The sequence below is a fragment of the Sander lucioperca genome, chromosome 24 (assembly GCF_008315115.2).
Source record: "Sander lucioperca isolate FBNREF2018 chromosome 24, SLUC_FBN_1.2, whole genome shotgun sequence".
Lineage (NCBI taxonomy): Eukaryota > Metazoa > Chordata > Actinopteri > Perciformes > Percidae > Sander > Sander lucioperca.
This window is the reverse complement of record NC_050196.1, coordinates 1,530,904-1,551,491: the sequence shown is the minus strand read 5'-3', so window position 1 is coordinate 1,551,491 and position 20,588 is coordinate 1,530,904. Positions and strand designations below refer to the sequence as shown.

The following is a 20,588-nucleotide window of genomic DNA, read 5'->3' as shown; positions in this document are numbered from 1 at the left end:
TGCAACAACACACGGCAGAGTCCAAACCGAACAGCCTTCACGGATAAAAACAATCCCTAGCTCGTAAAGCACTTTCATCAAGTTGTCAAAAGTGAGTCAAGCTTCTACCGGAAATGAACTGACTTTGGCTTCAAAACAATGGTAAATTGGTTAAAAAAAGAAAAGAAATACCGTTTAATTTTTTTTTATTATTGAAAGCATTTTGTGCATAAGCCTTGACATTTATATTCGATATGGAACTGCTTCAATTTCTACAAATATTTTACAAGCAAAGTACAGAGTAAAGAAGAATATATGTGTATATATATATCATTCCCGTCTAACTACACACACACACACACACACACACACACACACACACACACACACCTCTCTCTCACACGCACGCACACACACACACTCTCTCTCTCTCACACCACTCTCTCTAACACACAAACACACACACAGGCACACAAAGACTAACACACACACACAGTCTCTCTCTCACACCTCTGTCTCTAACACACAAACACACATACACACACACACTCTCTCTCTCTCTCACACCTCTCTCTAACACACACACACAAACACACACACACACACACACACACCTGTTCTGATTTTTGTGTTTGTGTTCAGTTTGCAGTATGTTACTGTAATCGAGGTACAAAACAAAAGGTAACCATATGGCTGAAATATGTTCCAGTTGATCATTTAAGATAAACATAACTCGTTCTAGGTGCAATGTGTCCGTTAACTCTGAAATCCACAGTTTCACAGGAGGAACTTCAGCTATTTTTTCCAGAATTAACATTAAGTATGAGTTTTTGTTGCCACTGTTAGTCCATAAGAGACAAAGCCTTGTTGAGAAGCAGTCAGTTTATTTCATTTATTTTTTTCAAGTTTTTACAGTTTATAGTTTATGTTCAGATGCCTCAGAACATCCCAAAATAATCTTTCTAAGGTCTGGCTCCAGTAAAACTGGAAATACTGAACACAAACTGCAACATATTTTACGTGTGGTTGAAAATTAAAAAAATAAAATGAAATTCCTGGCACCTGTTAGTGCCAATGTAGGGTCCTTGGCTGAAAAAGAGTGTATAACATGGCAAAAACAATAGCACAGTTTTGCGTTTTATTCTTTTAAAACCCATTAAACGCCCCATACAGAATAGCCCATCACACATTCCATTGTAACATTTTATTTTGAAATGCGTCACCGGAAGCTTCCTATATGAATTTGGTTGACTTGACGCGGTCAATGACGCCATCTTGAAATTGTCCCGACCAGAGGAGGCGAGGACTTGGGAAAAGCAGCTCGTCCTAAACTCGATAGCTGCTTTTGCTAACGGATTAACGGCAGCTGTATGGGTTATTGCTAACGTATGATAGTGTTTCCACTTGTTCATTCAATTCATTTCGACGCGGGGAGGTTGTTTAGCCGACTTTGGAGAGGGCTAACACATCGGAGGGAGCTCTCGTTATCGGTTGTTTCCCTGTTGGAGCGGACGGAGCTGTGGTTGTGGCCGGGCAGCCCCGCCGGACAGTCGGGCGAAACTGAGGCTTTCTACACGGAATATAACAACAACAATACGTGTTTTTGAACCTCCTGTTTTCGCGGAAGGAGATTTGAAACGCTATTTTTCAACGACGTTTTGTGAAAGCTATGCGACTGAGCTTATCGAGGAGAAGTTTGATTGGAGAGCGGAGTGCGCTCGATTTGCAGTCCGATGGATGTTAGCCCTGCCCGGCTGTGGCTCGGCTCTATGCTCCGCTGGGTCTGAAAATAACCGGTCAAACACCAACCAGCACAGGTGAACACGTCTGTTCATAACAATGCTGCAGACCTGGCAAGTAAATGACAGCCCTGGCTTGAATGCCAACAAGTCGCCCTCCATTGCTTGTCTGTAAACCTGGAAATACCTCCAACCATCCCCTCCTCTTCTACTTCTTCTTCATCCCCCTCCTCTTCCTCCCCTTCTTCCTTTTTTTTTTTTTTTTTGGAGGCTTGCATTACCTGGGATACTGTGGATTTAGACTCGATATTGACATTTTTTTTTTAAAGATGCCCTTTTTGCAGAGACCGTGCTCTGTGCAGCAGCAAGACATTTAATTTGACTCTTGAATTTAAGAATTTTTTTTGGTTAGTTTTTTTAATTTTTAATTTTCTTTCTAGTTAGAGGATCAGATTCGGATGGAAAATGGGAGACGCCACCAAACTGGCCTTCGCCGTGTTCCTCATCTCCTGCTCTTCAGGTGGGTGTGGAGGGGTATGCATGGTTTATTGTCGGCTGTGGGGAATTCACTGTAATGCTTCTAGTTACCTCTGCAGAGTGCAATGCACAGCTTGTTGTTCTCTGTGGAGAATGCAGTGCAATGCAACCCTGTGGTGGGGGGGGGGAAGGGGGAGAATCCCACACTGCCATCATTGCTGCCCTTTCTGCCTTTGCATCCTCCATCCTCCATATGTGGTTATGCATTGTACATGTTGCAGATGTCAGTAGTGAGCCTAAAAGATGGGGCACGCATGGGGGCCCTTAAGGGGCTCCTAGTGTGACATACCGGTACAAGTTGGGGTTTTAAGCTTGATTTCATTAGGAGAATAGAAGGACCAATACGGGACTGTGTGTTTGTCTTTACTGTTGCCTCCCAACTTGCAGTATAGACAGATATGTAATTAACTACAAAAGTCAATTCTGACATTAGATGGGGGTATGGTGTGAAGAAGTGGAGAAATAAAAAAAGCTCTTAATGTCTAAAACCCAAGTTGGAAGCACCACAACATATATAATAATAATAATAATAATAATAATAATAATAGAAAATAGGGATCGACCGATACTGGTTTTCCAAGGCCAATACTGATACCGATTATTAGTAGTTAATGAAACCGATATTTTGGAACCGATAATGCATTTACTGTACAGTAAAGAAGAAAATATTTTCGTCAAAATGAACAATTTGGAATGTTACAAACTCCAACGCCAAAGTTTGTTGAAATGCTTTAAGCAATTATGTAATGAAACTGAAATGTTAAACTTAGTACACAGTCAAAAAGAAAAGAATAAATAAAAAAACCCAGTTTGTTTGCAGGTGTTGCAGGCGGCGTACTGAGCCGTAGCCGAGCCAAAGTAGCGCACGTTGTAATTATTTAACTTTCGGTCAAATAAAACACAGATACAGTTAGTCTGCAAATTGCCAAATATCGCCCCGGTAATCGGCCAGGCCGATAATTGCTCAATCCCTAATGGACAATGTAAAAAATCTGCCTTCAAAGGGTTCAAAAAGCTTTTTTTATCTCCAATCCTGTCATAACTACTTAAAATGAGTCAAAAGTAAAGGTATTTTGGATGGAAAGTTTGCTTCAGATCTACCCTTTTTTTTCACACAGCACATTCATCAGTTTTCACAATGTTTGTTATTATAACAACCCACTTGTTAAGCCTCGTTGCAGCAGAGCAATTTTCAGCCTTCGTGCCGGTGAACATTCTTCGTGCGTGCTCATTTCCCAGGGGTGGATGCATAATGGATGTCAGCAGGGTCAGTGAGGTGATAATAAACTGAAGGGTCAGCCCAGGAGTGCTAGTTTTCTTGCAGAGCTTGGAAGACACAGGCATTTCCTCGGATGTGATTGGGAGATCTTCTCGTAGAGGGTTTTAAACATCAAAAGGCATCGTTGCGCCAGTAGATATTTCAAGTTTTTCCTAACCTAAACTAGAGCTGGTCCGATACCGAGTACCGATCCAATACCAGTGTGTCATATATTTTATCATGTTTTAACAGCTGTATACTTCTATCCCTGTATGGATGTGATATGATTTCTATCTTTGTTGTCGGCCTGGCTCAGTTTAAACTCTTTTGGAGTTTTTCCATTACATGGTACCTGCTCGACTCGACTCGCCTTTTTTGGTTTTCCATTCTGATAAAAAGTACCTGGTACCTGCCAACAGGTACTTGTTTTTAGTATCACCCCCGTCGAGTTTCCAAGCGAGCTGAGGCAATACCAAAAGGTGACGTGAAAACCTGCAGACTACTAGCCTGACAAGCTGGAACTCCCCATTGGCAGGGCTCAAGCCGAGGGGCGGGATAAACGGTTGTCTTTCAAATTCCCTCCGCACGCAATAGGATAGCGCTACAACCAACCAGAGCAACGCTAGTTGATAGATTCAACTTTTGCTATCTTCCTTTTTTAAGAATGACTTCAGGGCCGTTCTTTGTTCTTTTCTCAAAGAAAAGCTGAACTCCAAGTCTTCCAGAGTCGCGGCCAAAGCCGATTCCAAAGACCGCTGTTCACCAGCAGCAGCAGCCATCTTCTTTATTTTCAAGTAGCAGGGAATTCACGCGGAACCGTCGCAACTCTGCCGTCATTATGTTAAGCCCGCCCAGTGACTCTATACACGATGTGATTGGCCTGACTAGAGTTTGTTTTTTCCAGCTCGCAAGCCAACAGAGAGTTGCTAGACGACCCTGGCTGCAAATTACATTTGCTGCCGCTAGGGTGGTCTAGATTTCTAGGCTATCAGACTCCTGATTGGTCAGAGAGAATCGTCACTGCGTCCTCATTGCTAGCGACAGATGGGGGGTGTCCTGAACAAATCTGCCATTTTTTTTTTTTATATTTTTGAACATACAGAACAGAAACACAATTGAACAAGAACAACAACCCTCTCCCACCCCCCACCAAATCTGCCATTATTGTTGTTATTATTATTATTATTAAATAGTTTAGCCAGCGGTGTTTGTTTTGCTGCCTCCAGCTTCTTTAGAAACTAAATGTGTCTTCTGGCAAACAGCCACATGCTGAGAATCACACACACACCTTCCACGTTCAGTGTGCGTGTTGCGTTAAGGTCAAGGCAGTTTCCTGCGGCGTCGCTGTGACGACCAGCCACACTCGCCTCACGCATGATGCCGTACTAAATCTGCAATAAATAAAAGGAGGACGGGGCACCGCGGTCGAGTAGAGCTGGTACTAGCAGTGGGTTTAAAGCACACGTGTCAAACTCCAGGCCCGCGGGCCAAATCCGGCCCCTCGCAGATTTTGATCCGGCCCGCATATCAATTTAGGTTCACAACAAACTTCAACCCACTGCATCTGTTTTGCTTTTTTTGACCTTTTTTGGCACCTTTTTCTCTCGTGGCTAAGGAACTTTTTTTGCTGACTCTTTTAGGGGTTTTATGCCGACCAAACTGTAAGACTATATGAGACATGCAATAATCCAGTCAAAGATATTTGACTTTTTTGATGAAATAAAAGCACGTCAATAAACTCTACGTGTCTGGCCCTGGATGGGATTCTTATTTTCCAGTGTGGCCCTCAGTGAAGCTGAGTTTGACCCCCACGCCAGTAGATATGTCAAGTTTTTACAAGACCAAACCTTTTTATACAAAACACAATCTAAACATCAGTGTAAAGAAAGAAGAAGAGGGCATCAGTCTGAAGCATGTCATTGTTTTAGGTAGGGGTGGGCAGGGCAATATATCAATATTATATTTTATATATGCAGTATGAGGCTAGATATCGTCTTGAATTTGGGATATTGTGACAGGACACGTCACAAGTCTTTTGTCTTTTCCTGGTTTTAAAGGCTACATTACAGTCATTTTTTTTTCTGGGAAATGCCAGAGCAGGGGGAGTGAGAGGGGGAAACGCCAGAGCAGGGGGAATGAGAGGGGGAAACGCCAGAGCAGGGGGAATGAGAGGGGGAAACGCCAGAGCAGGGGGAGTGAGAGGGGGAAACGCCAGAGCAGGGGGAATGAGAGGGGGAAACGTAGCTGAAGATATTCCTTTTTAAACCAAAACGTAGTGATGTGTAAATATATCTTAAATGAAAGTGGAAGATGCAATAGTTTCACTTTGCATTATCTGTTGGTTAGACTTGATTGTGATTGACTGTGGTCAGGGCCGAGTGTAACCACAGAGATTGTACGAGTTGAAAGATTAATTTGTGAAATAAAACAAGAAAAATCAACCTGGAGGCTGGATATTTCCCTATTGTTGTTTATAAGCAGATATTGGATTACTGGATGAGTGCATTGGCATTTAGCGGAGAAGAAAGTTCCTTCTGAAATTCCACGTTACTGCCTATTGTTTGCGTGCTTGTGCAACTCAACAAAACCGCTTACCTGTGCTGTTTGGGAGTTGGAATGACCCTGCCTATGAAATATCCAGTGTACCTGAATAAAAGCAGTTCCAATTAAGACTAAAGAAATGAAAAGGGTAAAATAAAATCTTCAGCCAGCGAGTCCTGGGGTGTCTTTGAGCGTTTAAGCAGAAATTAAAAGGCTTCTTAAATAGGGTAATAGTTGGGGTTGGTTGGAGTGTAAGCCAGGTGCTGTCTTTATTGCACAGTGCAGCAGATGATTATTCCACTCTCTCATTACTGTCTGAAGTGGGGGAAATGAATGGTTCCTACTTGAGGTGGAATAATAATCCTCCATGAAATCCAAGTTGAATTGGCACAGCTCAAGACGACACAGAGAAACCGTCTGATAAGGGCAGGGCACTTAGCCCAGAGTGGTTTCATTTGATGAGGCCTATTGCGACATGCCAACGTATTCAAGATAACCATGAGATTTCTATTTGAAAGACTTGAAAATGCAGAGGAATCTGTTTGCCTAAAACTGCAGTTATTTCGCGGCTAACTCGATCAATACTGTCTTTTTATTTAGTTCAAAATAAGTGTTGGTGTTGGTTACACACAGTAAATCTCTCTCCAGACAGCAATCCGTAATAAGTTTGTAACACGTACAAGATGTACAAAAGTTAGCCCTGACGAAAATCTACTTTTAAAGTAGTATATTGATGTTCTTTTCCCGATATGACCCACCGTCAAAACTGGAAAATAAAAGAGAGTTCTGTGGCGTTCATGGTTTGTTTCAACAAAGATAGTGATCATATCACATCCATACAGGGATGGTAGTATACAGCTGTTTAAACATATTCAGTTATGTGTGTTTTTTAACACGCTGTTATCGGATCGGCACTGGTTATCGGCCGACACGCGAGTTCAGATATCGGGAAGCAAAAAATGGTGTCGGACCATCTCTATTTGAAAGACTTGAAAATGCAGAGGATTCTGTTTGCCATCAACTGCAGTTGTTTTGCAGCTAACTCGAGTAACACTGGTGTTTGTTCAGTCTGGTGTTGGTTACATACCTTTCTCTCCAGACGGCAATCAGTAATGAGTTGGTCCAGCAACCAAAAACTCATTTTCACTTCACAACGATCTTAAACTGAGAACCTCAAGCGAGCTTAAACAATCAGTCGATTGACACATTTTAGCAACGGTTGGGTTCGATTAACTGTCTCTTCAAGCCAAAATGCCAAACATCTAAAATGCTGGTTTCAGTCTCCTAGATGTGAAGATGTTCTTATATAATGGTAGGGCTGAGCAATATATCAATATTATATTGATATTGTGATATGAGACTAGATATCGTCTTAGATTTTGGATATCGTAAAATCGTAATATATTAAGTGTGGTCTTTTCCTGGTTTTGAAGGCTGCGTTAGAGTAAAGTGATGTAATTTTCTGAACCCAACAGACCGTTCTAGCTGTTCTATTATTTGCCTTTACACACTTTGTCATTAAATCGACAATTTCTGATGATTATTTATCAAAAATGTCATTGGGTAAATACTATTTTGTTAAAGCACCAATTGTCAATCCTACAATATCATCGCAATATAGACATCAAGGTATTTTGTCAAGAATATCGTGATATTTGATTTTCTCCATATCGCCCAGCCCTAATATAATGGTGAATTAAATATCGCTGCATTTTTTTTAAACTGTGGTTTATACAAAACACGCATTTAGAAGCTATCGTGATCGGCTCTGTGACCTTGTGATTATGTTTCGTGTTTAGAATATGCGTCTCAATCGGGGTTTTACCACAGTTTAAGCCCAGTTTACGGCCTCTTGCCTGTTTACGGCTTACGGTCAGCTCTGTGCGTTGCTATGGCTGCTGTACACAAACCAACCAGCCGACAGTTTGCAGGGCCGCAGACCCGATAAGAAGGAGAAACACAGCTACTTTTAAATATTATCAAAGACCTGGATATCAACAGGTTTTTGGATATGAGCACACATCGCTGCGCTGACCTTTTCAAGAAGCTGGTTGAAGGAATGAAAGAGGGATGCTGTGTTCGCACGGTCCAACAAGTCCTCCGCCGCTGGTAAACTTTGAAAAAAATCTTATTTTGCACGGCTACATGTAAACGGGAATATTAGTGGAATATTCTCTTTCATTAGCCATGGAAACAGCTTAGTCGGAATATTGTCCTTTTTTTCGTAAAAAGGGCAAAAAACGGAATATTATGTGCGTGTAAACGTAGTCACTGTTGCTTGCAGCCCTGAATATTTATATTATATTTAAAGAAATTGTGCCCAGCTAAAAGTTCCGTATTTTTGCGAATTAATTACTTCAATTATTCATCAATTTTCAGACAAACCATTGCTACATTTGTGCTGTTAGTGTTGTTAGGCATTGCTGTATGCAGTTAATTCTCTTTACGGGGTTGCTGGATATTCATGAATATATCAAAGCCAGCATAGCAGTGAAATTCTCCCTTGTTTAATGTTGCATCCAGCAGCTGCCCTGTGTTTTGATCCGTGCTGGCATGTGTTAATGCTGCTGTGACACATGGTGGGTCAAGGTTGTCTGCCAAGGTGTTGCTCTGACAGGATAGTAAATGGGCTTCTTGCGTATGTTTTGCTACTTTGGGCTGAGTATTAAAAAACTGGAAAGTGACATTTTTCTTCCAAGGGAAACGATAATGCGACACTGCAGCGGGCGGATGTTGAACCCCGGGGTCGTCCGTGTGAAATACGACCTCTGGCCTTAGATCTTGTGTGAGCTTGAACTGCAAATAGGTAAATATTTACTGTGCTGCCTCATACGTTAAGGCGCGTTCAGGTCCTGTCAGATTTAATGTGATTATGCGCTGAAAGCAGAGAGAAACTTAGTGGTGATTGTTGGATAGTTGTTTAGCATTGAGGTTTCCCATTCGGTGTCAGAAATTATAGAAGTGTGTCAACACATGCATTAAAAAATTAACCCAAATGATCCATCATATCCTTGCTAATACATCTAATTATGCACACTCAAAGCAAGCAGTATCTGCCGTGTATTTTATATGGGTTGATAACAGCAATATTTGCCTGCCATATGACCATTTGACCCTATGACCATCTCATTATTGAGTTAATGAGTATTTATGGTTCTAAGTTGAAGCGACAAGCCCATGTCCTGTTTCTCCTCTTCCCTCTGACATGATCTGAATGCAACCCAAGCAATCAACCCCTGGCTGCGGAGCGCATACTCCGGTTTAAAAGTCACGTTTTGCTGGTAATTTGGGCGAAACGGGTGTTTAGATTTCTGTACATATCCACCACCGAGGCTCATAGATGGATAAGTCGAGTCTCGTGCTCTGCCTTCACATTTGGCCTCCTTTATTTTGTACACTGCAGCAACTTTCACACAGACATTGATCCTCTTGCCCACCAGTGTAAGGTTACATCGATATGGCAAGGATGTAGCGGCTCTGGGTTTAAAAGAAGAAGAAAAAAATCCTCTGCAGCACAACCGATCCGATGATTCAGTTTCAGCACTGCTAAACATCAAACTCGACTTGAAACGGTATCTGAACTCAGTCATCAGACGGGGCTCTCTGTGTTCTGTCCTATTGAACTGGGGAAAACTAACATTTACCAGTTTGCATTAACCGGGCCAACTGGTTGACTTCCCCTCTATCCGTCACCAAGCGCTCCCCCCCCGAAGTGTTTTTGAGCAACGCGATGAATGTCTTTCGGCTCTGAGCTCTGTGTTTTACAGTCGGCCCCAACCTCTGACCCCCCCCGTGGAGGATTGAAAGAGATAAAGAGACCTTTCCCTCCGGCATGCAATTAATTATCAGATTATTTTTCCTCTGATTGTGTTTATCATTTACACACACACACATAGTATGGGCCGGAACTAACAAGTCTTTTCAGTTTTGATTAATGTGTTTTCGTGTTGTTTCTTTTAGTCAGTTACCCTTGGAGTACAATTCAGACATGATGAACTTTTTGCCTTTGCCTTTTCTAGACACAGTTAATCATTAGAAGACATATGAAAGTGTTCTTCTTTTAAGTGCAAGAAACACTTTGTCCCGTTATGTAAAATCTGAAACTTGGACTTAAAGACAAACTGTGCCATTACAAACTCTCCTAATAGCTGACTAAAAAGCTAATGTTTACTCTGGCTGGCTGACAGAAATCATGACAAGAACACTGGATTAATAGTAAAATCAAAGAGTGGAAAGTGAGACTCTTGATCCATTTGTGAAGCTTTTGCCTGTGCTACTGAACTTTTTTGAAATAGCTTCTTTTTGTGTGTGTGTGTGTGTGTGTGTGTGTGGTGGGGCTCAAGGCTGCCTTTTTTCTCTCCTCTGTATAGCCCTTTCCAAACATGCAGTGCAACCCTGAACTTATCTAGACACGACCCAGAGGAACTGTATGTGAGAACGTCCAAATCAGTTGGACCAGACGTTAAACGGACTTTACCCTGCCAGCTGCCGAGTACAACGTCCGTGAAATCTCCAAGTGAGCCCGTGTGTGAATAGAGCAGCTCATTGTCTAGAGCATTGGTTCTCCAGCTTTTTTCAATAATGGTCCCCCCTTTGAACAGTTTTTTTTAAGCCATGTACCCCCTAACCAATGCGAATAATGTTTGGTAGGAAAAAAAAAAGTCTCTATAAAGAGGAAGAATACAGCGATGTCAGCGATAGATTGACTAAACAACAGCCTTGGACCTGGAACACATTGAAATGCTGATATATACTGAATAAACGACAAAACCTTGGGGAAAAAAATCACAGTAGAAAGAAGGAAGGCAACACTAGGGCGACAAAAGTGAAATTCAAATAAGCGACAAACTTCGAAAAAAGTGACAAAAACTTTGAAGAAAATAAGACCATAGAAAAAAGTAAGGAAGAAAGGCAAGAATAGGTCAAAACAAACGACAAAGCCTTCAAAAAAGGTGACAAGCTTCAAAAACAGAGACAAAAACTTTGAAAAAAGCGACAAACTTGGAGAGAAAAAAGACAGTAGAAGTAACTACAGCCTTGCAACTGAAAAACATTTGCGCAAAAAAGGTCACGTACCCCCTGCAGTCCTCCAAAGTACCCCTAGGGGGACACGTACCCCCATTTGAGAAACACTGGTCTAGAGAATTCACAGCGAGCGAGTGGGCGTGTTGATGAAGTTTCTATCATGCGGATGGCGTGAAACCGGAAGAATACAAACATCTGTGAATGTCTAACTGGAGAGACGACGAGATTCGGGGAACGTCTGTCGGCGAGGGCAGCCCTTGTTTATGACCAGTTTAAGAACCAGCTACGTGGCCGCGCCATCACTTTCTCCTTTCATATAAGAAAATGGCTGATTATTTCTGTACGTCTACATGCATATCACTACTTTTAATTAGGGGTCGACCAATGCTGGTTTTTCAGGGCCGATATCGATAGTAGTTACTGAAACCGGTAACCAATATTTGGAACCGATATGCATTTACAGTAAAAATGAATATCTTTTTGTCAAAATGAACATTTTTGGAATGTTACAAACTCCAAAGCAAAAGTTTGTTTAAATGCTTTAAGCAATTTAAAAAAAAAAAAAAACATAAATAGCTTCCTTGAGTTGTAACCTGCTAACAGTTTTAGACTGCTAACAGAGCTGTAGCGGAGCCAAGGTAGTGTCCTTTATAGTTAATGAACTTTATCGGTTGTCAGTAAAATAAAACACAGATACAGATAGTCTGCAAACTGCCAAATATCGGCCCCGATAATCGGCCAGGCCGATGATTGGTCGATCATGGACCTAGTTGTAACAGTCAGAAATGTGGCCTAAGTTGAATAAATATTTAATGCACACAAGGTGTGTTATTCGCATTACATTGAAACCATTTTCACTGTGACTGAACCACTCTTCTAACAATCCTGTGCCCTTCTGCTGCAGTGTTCTGGGTGTTTCCTGGAGTGGTCAGAGGCCGGCTACCAGCTCTGTCCCATTTTCCCACCCCCTATCTATTTCTAATATGTTCTCTTGCATTATGCATTAGGCTCCAAAAGCACAGGTGTATTTGTTAAGGCCAGATGTAGCCTCGATTTCCCATCGGGCCCAACTAGTCAGACTTGTTCCTTCCAGGGCCGTGTATCATTCTGTGCTTTAACATCGTAAAAAAACAAAGGGCGGCACTAGTTCATGTTCATAGAGGTAAAATGGTGACCAAAAAACAGCATGTTGCAGCATCTGGGCAGGGGAAATGATGAGCCTCCTAAATTTAGACCATGGCCAGGTGTTTTGGGTGTGCACACGTAAAGCAACATGGATGGTTTTTGTGGAGAGAGAGGACTTTGGAGCTTACAATGGGCCAAAACGTTCTCTGCATACAGAGGGTAATTTCTTTTTTTTTTTTTTCAACCGTTCCCCCATATTCCTGTTTTTGTGTGTAAGTGACTGATGGGAACAACAATCTTTCAAATTGGTCATATGTGAAAGGCATGGCAGTTAACCTTTTTAAAATAACACCACAATGCGTTAACAGCTTTCCGAGGCCTAAGGCCTTTTTAAAAACACACTCGCCACATAAATGATTATCTAAACTTTCACTACAATTTAAGAATCATCGAAACACCATAATTGCTATCGAGGGGATTTTCTTCAGCAGCAGCGAGTTGTTTCGACCTGCTCTGGTTATCACTGGGCTGCGTATTGCCACACAGGACAATACACTGGAAAAGCACCACAGATGTTAAATAATTGGAGGAAATCATTTAAAAGACAGTTTAGTGTACTTTTCTAAAGGATGACCCATCTGACGCCGTAAATCTTAGATACTCCAAACGGGTCCAAGCAAATACAAGGGATTATTTACAAATGATGTAAGTCTCTAAATCTTTTTTATAACCGCAGTGGTAAGGGAAGGGACTAAAGTAACACACATATTTAATACACCTTTAATTTCACCTGCTTTAAGGACGCAGAGGCGTCAGCTTGGAGAAGACAGAGTAAGACGGCTTGAGCTGCACGGATGCTGATTATTCTGCTCGATACTGTTGATATAGTTATTAGTCATGGTAATTAGCCTCCATTATTTCAGAAGAATACTTCTTTTGACTAAATAGTCTTCTTTATTGGGGATCCAATGAGTGTAAATTACATGAAATTATACTTGCAGAATATGGCTGACCATGTGGCTTTAATGGGATTTTCTGTGATCGGTAATTGTAAACTTGTGATCTATGACTGAACCTGATAAAATGTGTAGTCATAGGGGAGTCAGCAGGGCCGACCACAGGCCACAGAGTCCGCGCTGTAACCAAAAAGGTCACTTGTTGGACATCCGCTACAGGCGTTCATCCTGTCAGCGCCGTTGCCTTGAGCCTGCTCCGCTTATTGTAAGTCATGCCGGATAAGAGCATCTGCTAAAAGCCTAAAATGTAAATGCAGGCCGCGCGCACCTCTATCCTGGGAAGTCGATGAATTGCTCCTGTAACCATTACTGACTCAAATTAAAACAAATGATAGGGGGGCAGGGTAAGTCCAAGGTTGAAAAAACAACATCACCCTTAGGGTGGAGCGTGTATTTGTTTTAGATATTTGGCGATGAACTTGAGCTGTTTGAGTCGAAAGATATAGATGTGCTTTTATAGCTTTAAGATTAAACTATTCATATATATATATATATATATATATATATATATATATATATATATATATATATATATATATATATATATATATATATACAGAACTATTTAATCTTAGTTTAGACCACTTGATGTGTCGGTACTCAGAGAACGGTCCTTTACTGTAATTAATGCATCCTGCAGATGTTGCTTTATGTGCTTGGGAGAGTTTCAGTCTAGACAGGCTGGCTGCTCAGACGGAGAGGCCCTGCTTTGATCCTTGATTAAAAACTGCGAGCTGTACATTCATCATGCTCTTGTTTCAGGCTCTAGCTCTCGAGGGTCCTCGCCTGCTTTACGCTCCCTCCTTCCTCCTCCTCCTCTTCGTCTTTGTCTGTCTCTCGCTCAAGATTCCTCACTGTCATGAAGGTCGCTCTAACCTCTTATCACCAAAAAAACACCAAAGGGTAACGGTGTCTCAGGCACTCGGCGAGCCACGGCCAACACTGTTTGCCCGTGATATTGTGGGTTTGTTATCTGGCCGTTATTGTTGCTGTCACTTTGTGTTACTATCTGATAAGCCTCAAATGTCATTTAGGATGCATTGAGCAGCAGCCATACGAACTGCAAACACATCAACAGGTCTTTGGTCTGACATTTATTGTCCTGTAATGAACACACGCACACATAACACAAAAAGAAGCCGGTAAATCAGTACAAAAATCCAACAGGCGTCTCTACTGTAGACGGGTATAATAGAATCGCTTATCATTGCTCTTTCTTTGCCTTGAATATAAGGCTTTTCAGCTCTTGTACCCGGCTTGTCTTTTGACACTGGTAGCTCCAAACCTGTATCTGAATTACCAGGGAAGTGAAGAGGGGATTTGTTCAGTCTTGAAAACTTTTAGTTGGTTGACAAGTTTTTCCAAGTTCCCCAGCCATATTGACGGGAAAAGAGAGTTTTGAAATCTCAGCAGTGTCCGGTAATCACTGAGTCATCATTGGTATTGATAAACAAAACTATAAACCCTGCAGCTATATTAAGGTTATTCTCTGCACCCAGGGGCGTCACATGCTTACTGCACCTGTAATATAATCTCAATTAAAAATACAGTAACAGTGTTTTATTTTGGCTGTGAGGAGCCTCGTGACTTGTGTGTCATTAGTTGACACTAAATATAAAGACGAGCCAGGAGTCAGCGGGGTCTGGGCGGATGAAAGAGGGGAATGTATTGACTCCCAACGTTTATTGTTTTTTTTTCTACAAATGTGAAGCCAGCCGGTGCAAAGAGTGAACGTAAATGAACGGCAGTCGACATGTCTTGGAGTGCCACGGGAGATGAGTCAGAACAGGGCGGTGCATTAGTTACACACACCAGCAGCAGCCTGTCATCCAGTGTGGGCTAACCTTGACCACCGAGTGTATTTTGGCCCACTTTTAGCTCTCCATGTACCTCTGGTACGCAGAAGCTGAACACGATTTCACATTTTGATTACCTTGACAGTACTGGTGTTTGCATTGTGAATGAATTATGCTGGTTTTAAAGGTTTTATTGGAAGTCTGCAATACCTTTTTTGATGGGTGCTTGAAGCACACTCAATAGCTTTACAGCAGTGGATTATGGGAAATCTCTCACAGAACTGGACTGCATTCACAAAGGATCAATCTACAACTGCCGTATATGTATATAATGGTTTGTCTTCCAGTCTCCTCCTCTCTCTGCCTCCCTCCCTCCCTCCTTCCCCCGCCAGTCTTAACTTAATTGATTGCTTGTTTTTATAAAAAATGAATTGAAATGCCCATGCTCTAGGCTTTTTTGATATTGCAATATCACTGCAAACCCAATACACGGTCCAGCTTTAAGCCCAAGTGGCACTTAACACGCCCTTCAAAACAATTCAAGCACAGATGGGATACAGTACCCTGCGAGAGACATAACGAGGAGTTATAAAATTGCTCGTCCTGTTAAGAATGTTAGGTATGCAGCGGGCTATTGCAGGCCCATTACGCACGGGAGACCTTGGGGTACAGTCGTCGATTCACGGCGAGAGACTCAGGCGCTCTCCTGACCCGTCCGAAAACTGGCCCCATCAGTGCTTTTTGAGGCGGAGACCAATGGGCGTTTGTCGCTCGGGCATACCAGCAGGGATTAAAGGGATTGGATTCAGTTGCTGAGTGCTGTGGTTTTTAATGCCCCCCCCCTCCCACCATGTCCCTCCTCCCGGCCGTGAAAAGACTGCAGTCTTTGTGACCAGCTCGCCCGAGCCAACCCGACCACCCCTGCCATGTCACGACACTATCTAATTGAGCATTAATGTAGCACTACAGCGAGAACCAGGCTGCTCTGTGAAATTACTGTCTACTTTAAAATAGTGTCTGGCTGCAAGCGTCTCTATGCACAGACCAGACGGTTACCTCTCTATTCATTCAGCCACAGCATTGAGATTAACTTTTCTGAAAATATTAAATTAACCCCATTTCCACTAAAATACTTAATTTCATCCATAGAACAAAACTCCTCTGTCCCTGGAACCATCTGTACTCTTATTATGTTCCCGCACATCTCCTCTATAATCATTTATATGATTATTTCCATCAGATACGTCAGGGTGATAAAGCTCTCCTCGCATTACAGAAACACTGATTAAGCACCATGGCAAAAACTTCTTAATAGACTTGAAACCAGCTCTGCGATAGTGGTTAACCTCATGCTGCCTCTGGTCCTTTGGCCTCATTCAGACAGGTTCAAACGCAGGTCTTTCAATTCATTTTGAATAGAGGTAGTGCGCTTAGGCTGTGGCGATGGGGGGGGGTTGACGCAAAGAAACCGTACAAACTGTATCGTATCTGTGAATTATAAAGTCTACCTGTGCTTTGTTTGGGGGTTTAAGAGCACAACAGGACGTCACACAAATGCTCCGTTTCATTGACATTCCACCACAACCCTGCAGGAAATCGCTGGATCGTTTTTTTTAAAAAATACTTTTTGGTGTGAATGTCCCGTAAAATGGCACTTTTCAGACGGACACATCAGGAGAAAATTAACTTAGTTTGAGACATGCTTCTGTCTCAGGACCAAACTCTCACGAGATCTGGCAACACAGAGACGCTAATGTCAACTTACTTACTTACTAACGTTCGTGAACGCCCTAACAAAACTAATGTGTGATGCTAAATTCAGCTTTTATCTGTGTAAATATCTAACGTTAGCAAAAGAAAATAATAATACATTATACAAATATAACATGTTCAGGGTTTTTTCTTCTTTTTTTTAAACCAACGATTTACCTAAATATTTTCTGTTTCTACGGTACCACCGACGGCAACTACATCGTTTCCAGCAAAACCGAGCCAAGGCAGAAAATCCATGTTACGTTCTCCTTTACAAATGAAATAAATGTCTGACTGACTGACTGACATGTGATGTGCATTCTTCTTAGAAACCAATTAGTTTTTAGAAATGTCTCATGATATATTGTCTCTAGAAGTGCATTATTCAACTTGTGTTTTTGTTCGAGAAGGAAAAGAAAATCGCAATACATAATACTATCGAATCGCAATATTTCTAGAATCGCAACAAAAGGAAAAACGCAATCGACAAATCGAATCGGCACCCATGTATCGAGACAAAATCGAATCGGGACCAAAGCACATCGTCCCAGCCCTATTAGATATATATATTTTTGTGAAAGACCGGGGACAAGGAGGGGTTGAGCGAATCAGTGCGCTGTAAGCATCTCTACAATAAAATAAGATTTTACCCATTTTTAAACATAAAAAAAATTTAAAAACAATATGTGGTGGTCAACGTTGATATTGTGGCGGGCCCCCACAAATAAATCAGTGTAAGGGAAACGCATATTAATCACGTATTCATCTGTTTTTAATGAGCCACCTTTAAGGAGAAGAGCCTGTTTTGACAGTTTACAAAATGTTTGTTGCCTGAACCTAACTTTACCCCGGAGCCATGTCAAATCTTTCAGTTTCCCTTCTTCCATATCTGTCTAAACTTGACTGTTACTCTTTTGTCTGTTCCATCTACTGCACAACATGTGTCGAATATTTGCAGGATTTATGGAAGACTTTTTTCAGATACCACTGCTTTTATTCAATTGGTACAGCAGGGTGTTAACACTACTATGATTAGGAGACTCTGCTAAATGTATATTCACACATGCAGAAGCTGTATTTAGTTGTATCTTGAGTCAGTTACAGTATGAGTGTCAGATTGCATCAGGAGCAACAACAAGTATTGCTGGAAAGCCATGAGGCCAGCTCTGCTGACGGCATTTTGACCCCTGGCCTCAGCCCAACTTCCTTTATTCAACGCTATTCGAAAATCGTCACTCCCATTTGTTTTAAGCACCGGTCGCACACATTCCCACACAAACCAGCGCCCCGTTCAACCATACATCACCTCGAATCTATTTCATCTCTGCGTGGACGCAGATGATAAGTTGATCCTTAGAACAAATTCCATCATAATGAACAATCCCTGCTCCTGGCAGGCAGACAAAAAAAGCCTTGATGAATTAGCTGTTTACCTACTTCGGTGCATGTAGTGCCGAGTGCAGGCCTTGCCCGCCAAAACTGCCTTTTTATTATGAGGCTACAGAGCAAAGTGCAGCACAGCCTGCCCCTGTGACCAGTCACGGAGAGGAAATCTGATATTAGTTGTCAGGCAAAATATGTCTATGGACAGTTCTTGAGTCTGAAATTTCACACTGTAATGCAATTATTGAGGGATAATAAATGCACCTGTATTATTTTTCATTCTTTTTCAATTTTTATTCTGCATCTTTGGAGTTAATCACTTACTACTGCTGTGGTGTTTCCGACCCACAGATCGCCTGTCAGTGAAACCAGAAACGTGAAGCCATTACTTCCCAAGTGTCAGGGAAGAAAAAGGGAAAAGCAAAACAATAACAAACACACTGAAGGTTGAATGTTTGTGGTGTTAAGACAACTGGGAAATGGTGGTGAGCCAAGTACACGTGCACTTTACATAAAGATATGATGTGTGTACGAAACTGTGAGGCTAAAAAAAAGTTTCTCTCCTTACAGTCAGCGTTGCTGTTAAAACTCAGAGGAACAACATTGTTTCTTTTCAGCCACACAAGCTCAAGGATTCCTAAATTAATCAGACACTTTATCTGTTTCACCAGCCAGCTTTAGTATTGCAGCAGAGAGAACAAAACCCCGAGGCGTTGGCTGGCTTCCTGCCAAAGCAACATGGTCGAAATTTCTCCAGCGTTTGGCAGGTGGTTGGTCGGTCATTTCCCACCCAGCATGCACCTCACTGGCCTGGCCACAGATCAGACCAGCACCATCTCTGCTGCGTGGCTCTAACCTTGTAGCCCTGTCACTTTGCTAATAAAGAGACATGTGCTTATACACAGGATCTGATGTAGCTCTTTATTGTGATTCTTGTTCCCTCATTGGAAGTCTGGCTTGTGTTTGAGATGGAAGTGGCGGTTAGGGGTGGGAAAAATCGATTCTTAGATGCATCGCGATTCTCTCTAGAACGATTCGATTATCGATTCTGATAAGTTAATAATCGATTATTTTATTTAAGATTTTTTATTTTTTTTTAATGTGTTGATTTTTTATTTAAAAGTTACTGTCTCCAGAAAGTACAAATCAGAAAACAGAGTGACTGAAAGAGGATGGGATAATGGACAACAACTTAGAGTTTAGGCAGAAAAAAAACACAAAAAAAATGGCCAAAAGGAAAAACATTTTTTTGTATATATACACATGATCTAATAAGACATACATAACATAATTAGGCAAAACACATATAGGCTGTTCATCTACTTTACCACATTACATCTGACCACCTCATGTTTCATGTTCTAAGAAGCCAATTCTCCACCTTTAAACATGACTGAGCCTCTGACATGGAAGATTACTGGGAGAGAAGGGGACTCTCACGAGCACGTTTAAGGCTTCAGCATGGAACGACTACCAAACAAAAACCTCAGTAGACAAAACATTTCATTAAAACTTGTGTGTGACAAACATTGTATATGTCAAAATCTAAGCTTTGTCTAGCTGCTTTGTCTAGGAAGTGATTAGCAAACTCTGAGTAGCAAACTCAGATTTATATGTATATTTTTTTAAATCACGCATGGAAATGTACATTAAAAAATTGTTGCATCGAGATGCATCAATAGTCGGTTTAGAATCGAATCGTTGGCCTCTGAATCGGAATCGAATCGTGAGGTGCCGAGAGATTCCCACCCCTAGTGGCGGTTGAGTGAAAGCATGTCATTTGAGTAGAAAGTAAGGAAGTTACCGCTACTTACTGTTTTATAAAAGGAAATGCATAGCTCCAGGAGCTTAAATCAGCTTTTGCGCATATGGTTTTTCTTTTTGAAGCTTCAGGTGAACTCGGGCACAGCAGCAAGTTGGCTGCTTCTCAGCCTGCAGGTCTATCACAGTGCATCTCGCCATCAGAGGAAAAGAATCCCCCTCTGCGTCCTGCTCTCGGTGTCAGGGCCTCCACTGCAACTCAGATTCAGGTTCTCGGAATTGCCTCTACCTAACATGACCTCTTGGCCGCCACACAAAAGATGGAATTTTTCAGAGCCGGTTGCAGATAATCAGTAATCTCCAGTCGCAGCATCTCTGCCAAGTTCACAATCTCTTCGATCTTCATGTTACACTCTCTCTCTAGTGAATCACAACCCGTGTTTGCAGTCTAATTGTTCTTTAAAAAAAAAAAAAAAACGAGAAGCGCTTTTTCAAAAAAGCCTCAGGGGATTGAGAAGTGGGTCGGGTGTTTAGACATTTTGCAGGGGAGGCATTGCTGAAATGTCCGCAGCTAAAGTAGGTCGCGGTTAACCTTGATAGATCTCTTATATGACTGGAAGAGAGAAAGGAGCCTCTATAAAATGCTACGTGGTCATTACTTTTCACAAGAAGGAGG

General features: G+C 41.8%; 1 protein-coding gene across 2 annotated transcripts in view; it reads left to right on the top strand.

Annotated features, from left to right (window-relative positions):
- Window positions 1–1,253: 1,253 nt before the first annotated feature.
- acvr2ab (activin A receptor type 2Ab) overlaps window positions 1,254–20,588 on the top strand; it is a 56,888-nt gene continuing 37,553 nt past the window's right edge. For both annotated transcript variants that reach the window (XM_031297809.2, XM_035998725.1), the window contains exon 1: window positions 1,254–2,238. In XM_031297809.2, coding sequence (XP_031153669.1) covers window positions 2,184–2,238 — 55 coding nt within the window. In that variant the 5' untranslated portion in view covers window positions 1,254–2,183. The remainder of the gene's footprint in view (window positions 2,239–20,588) is intronic.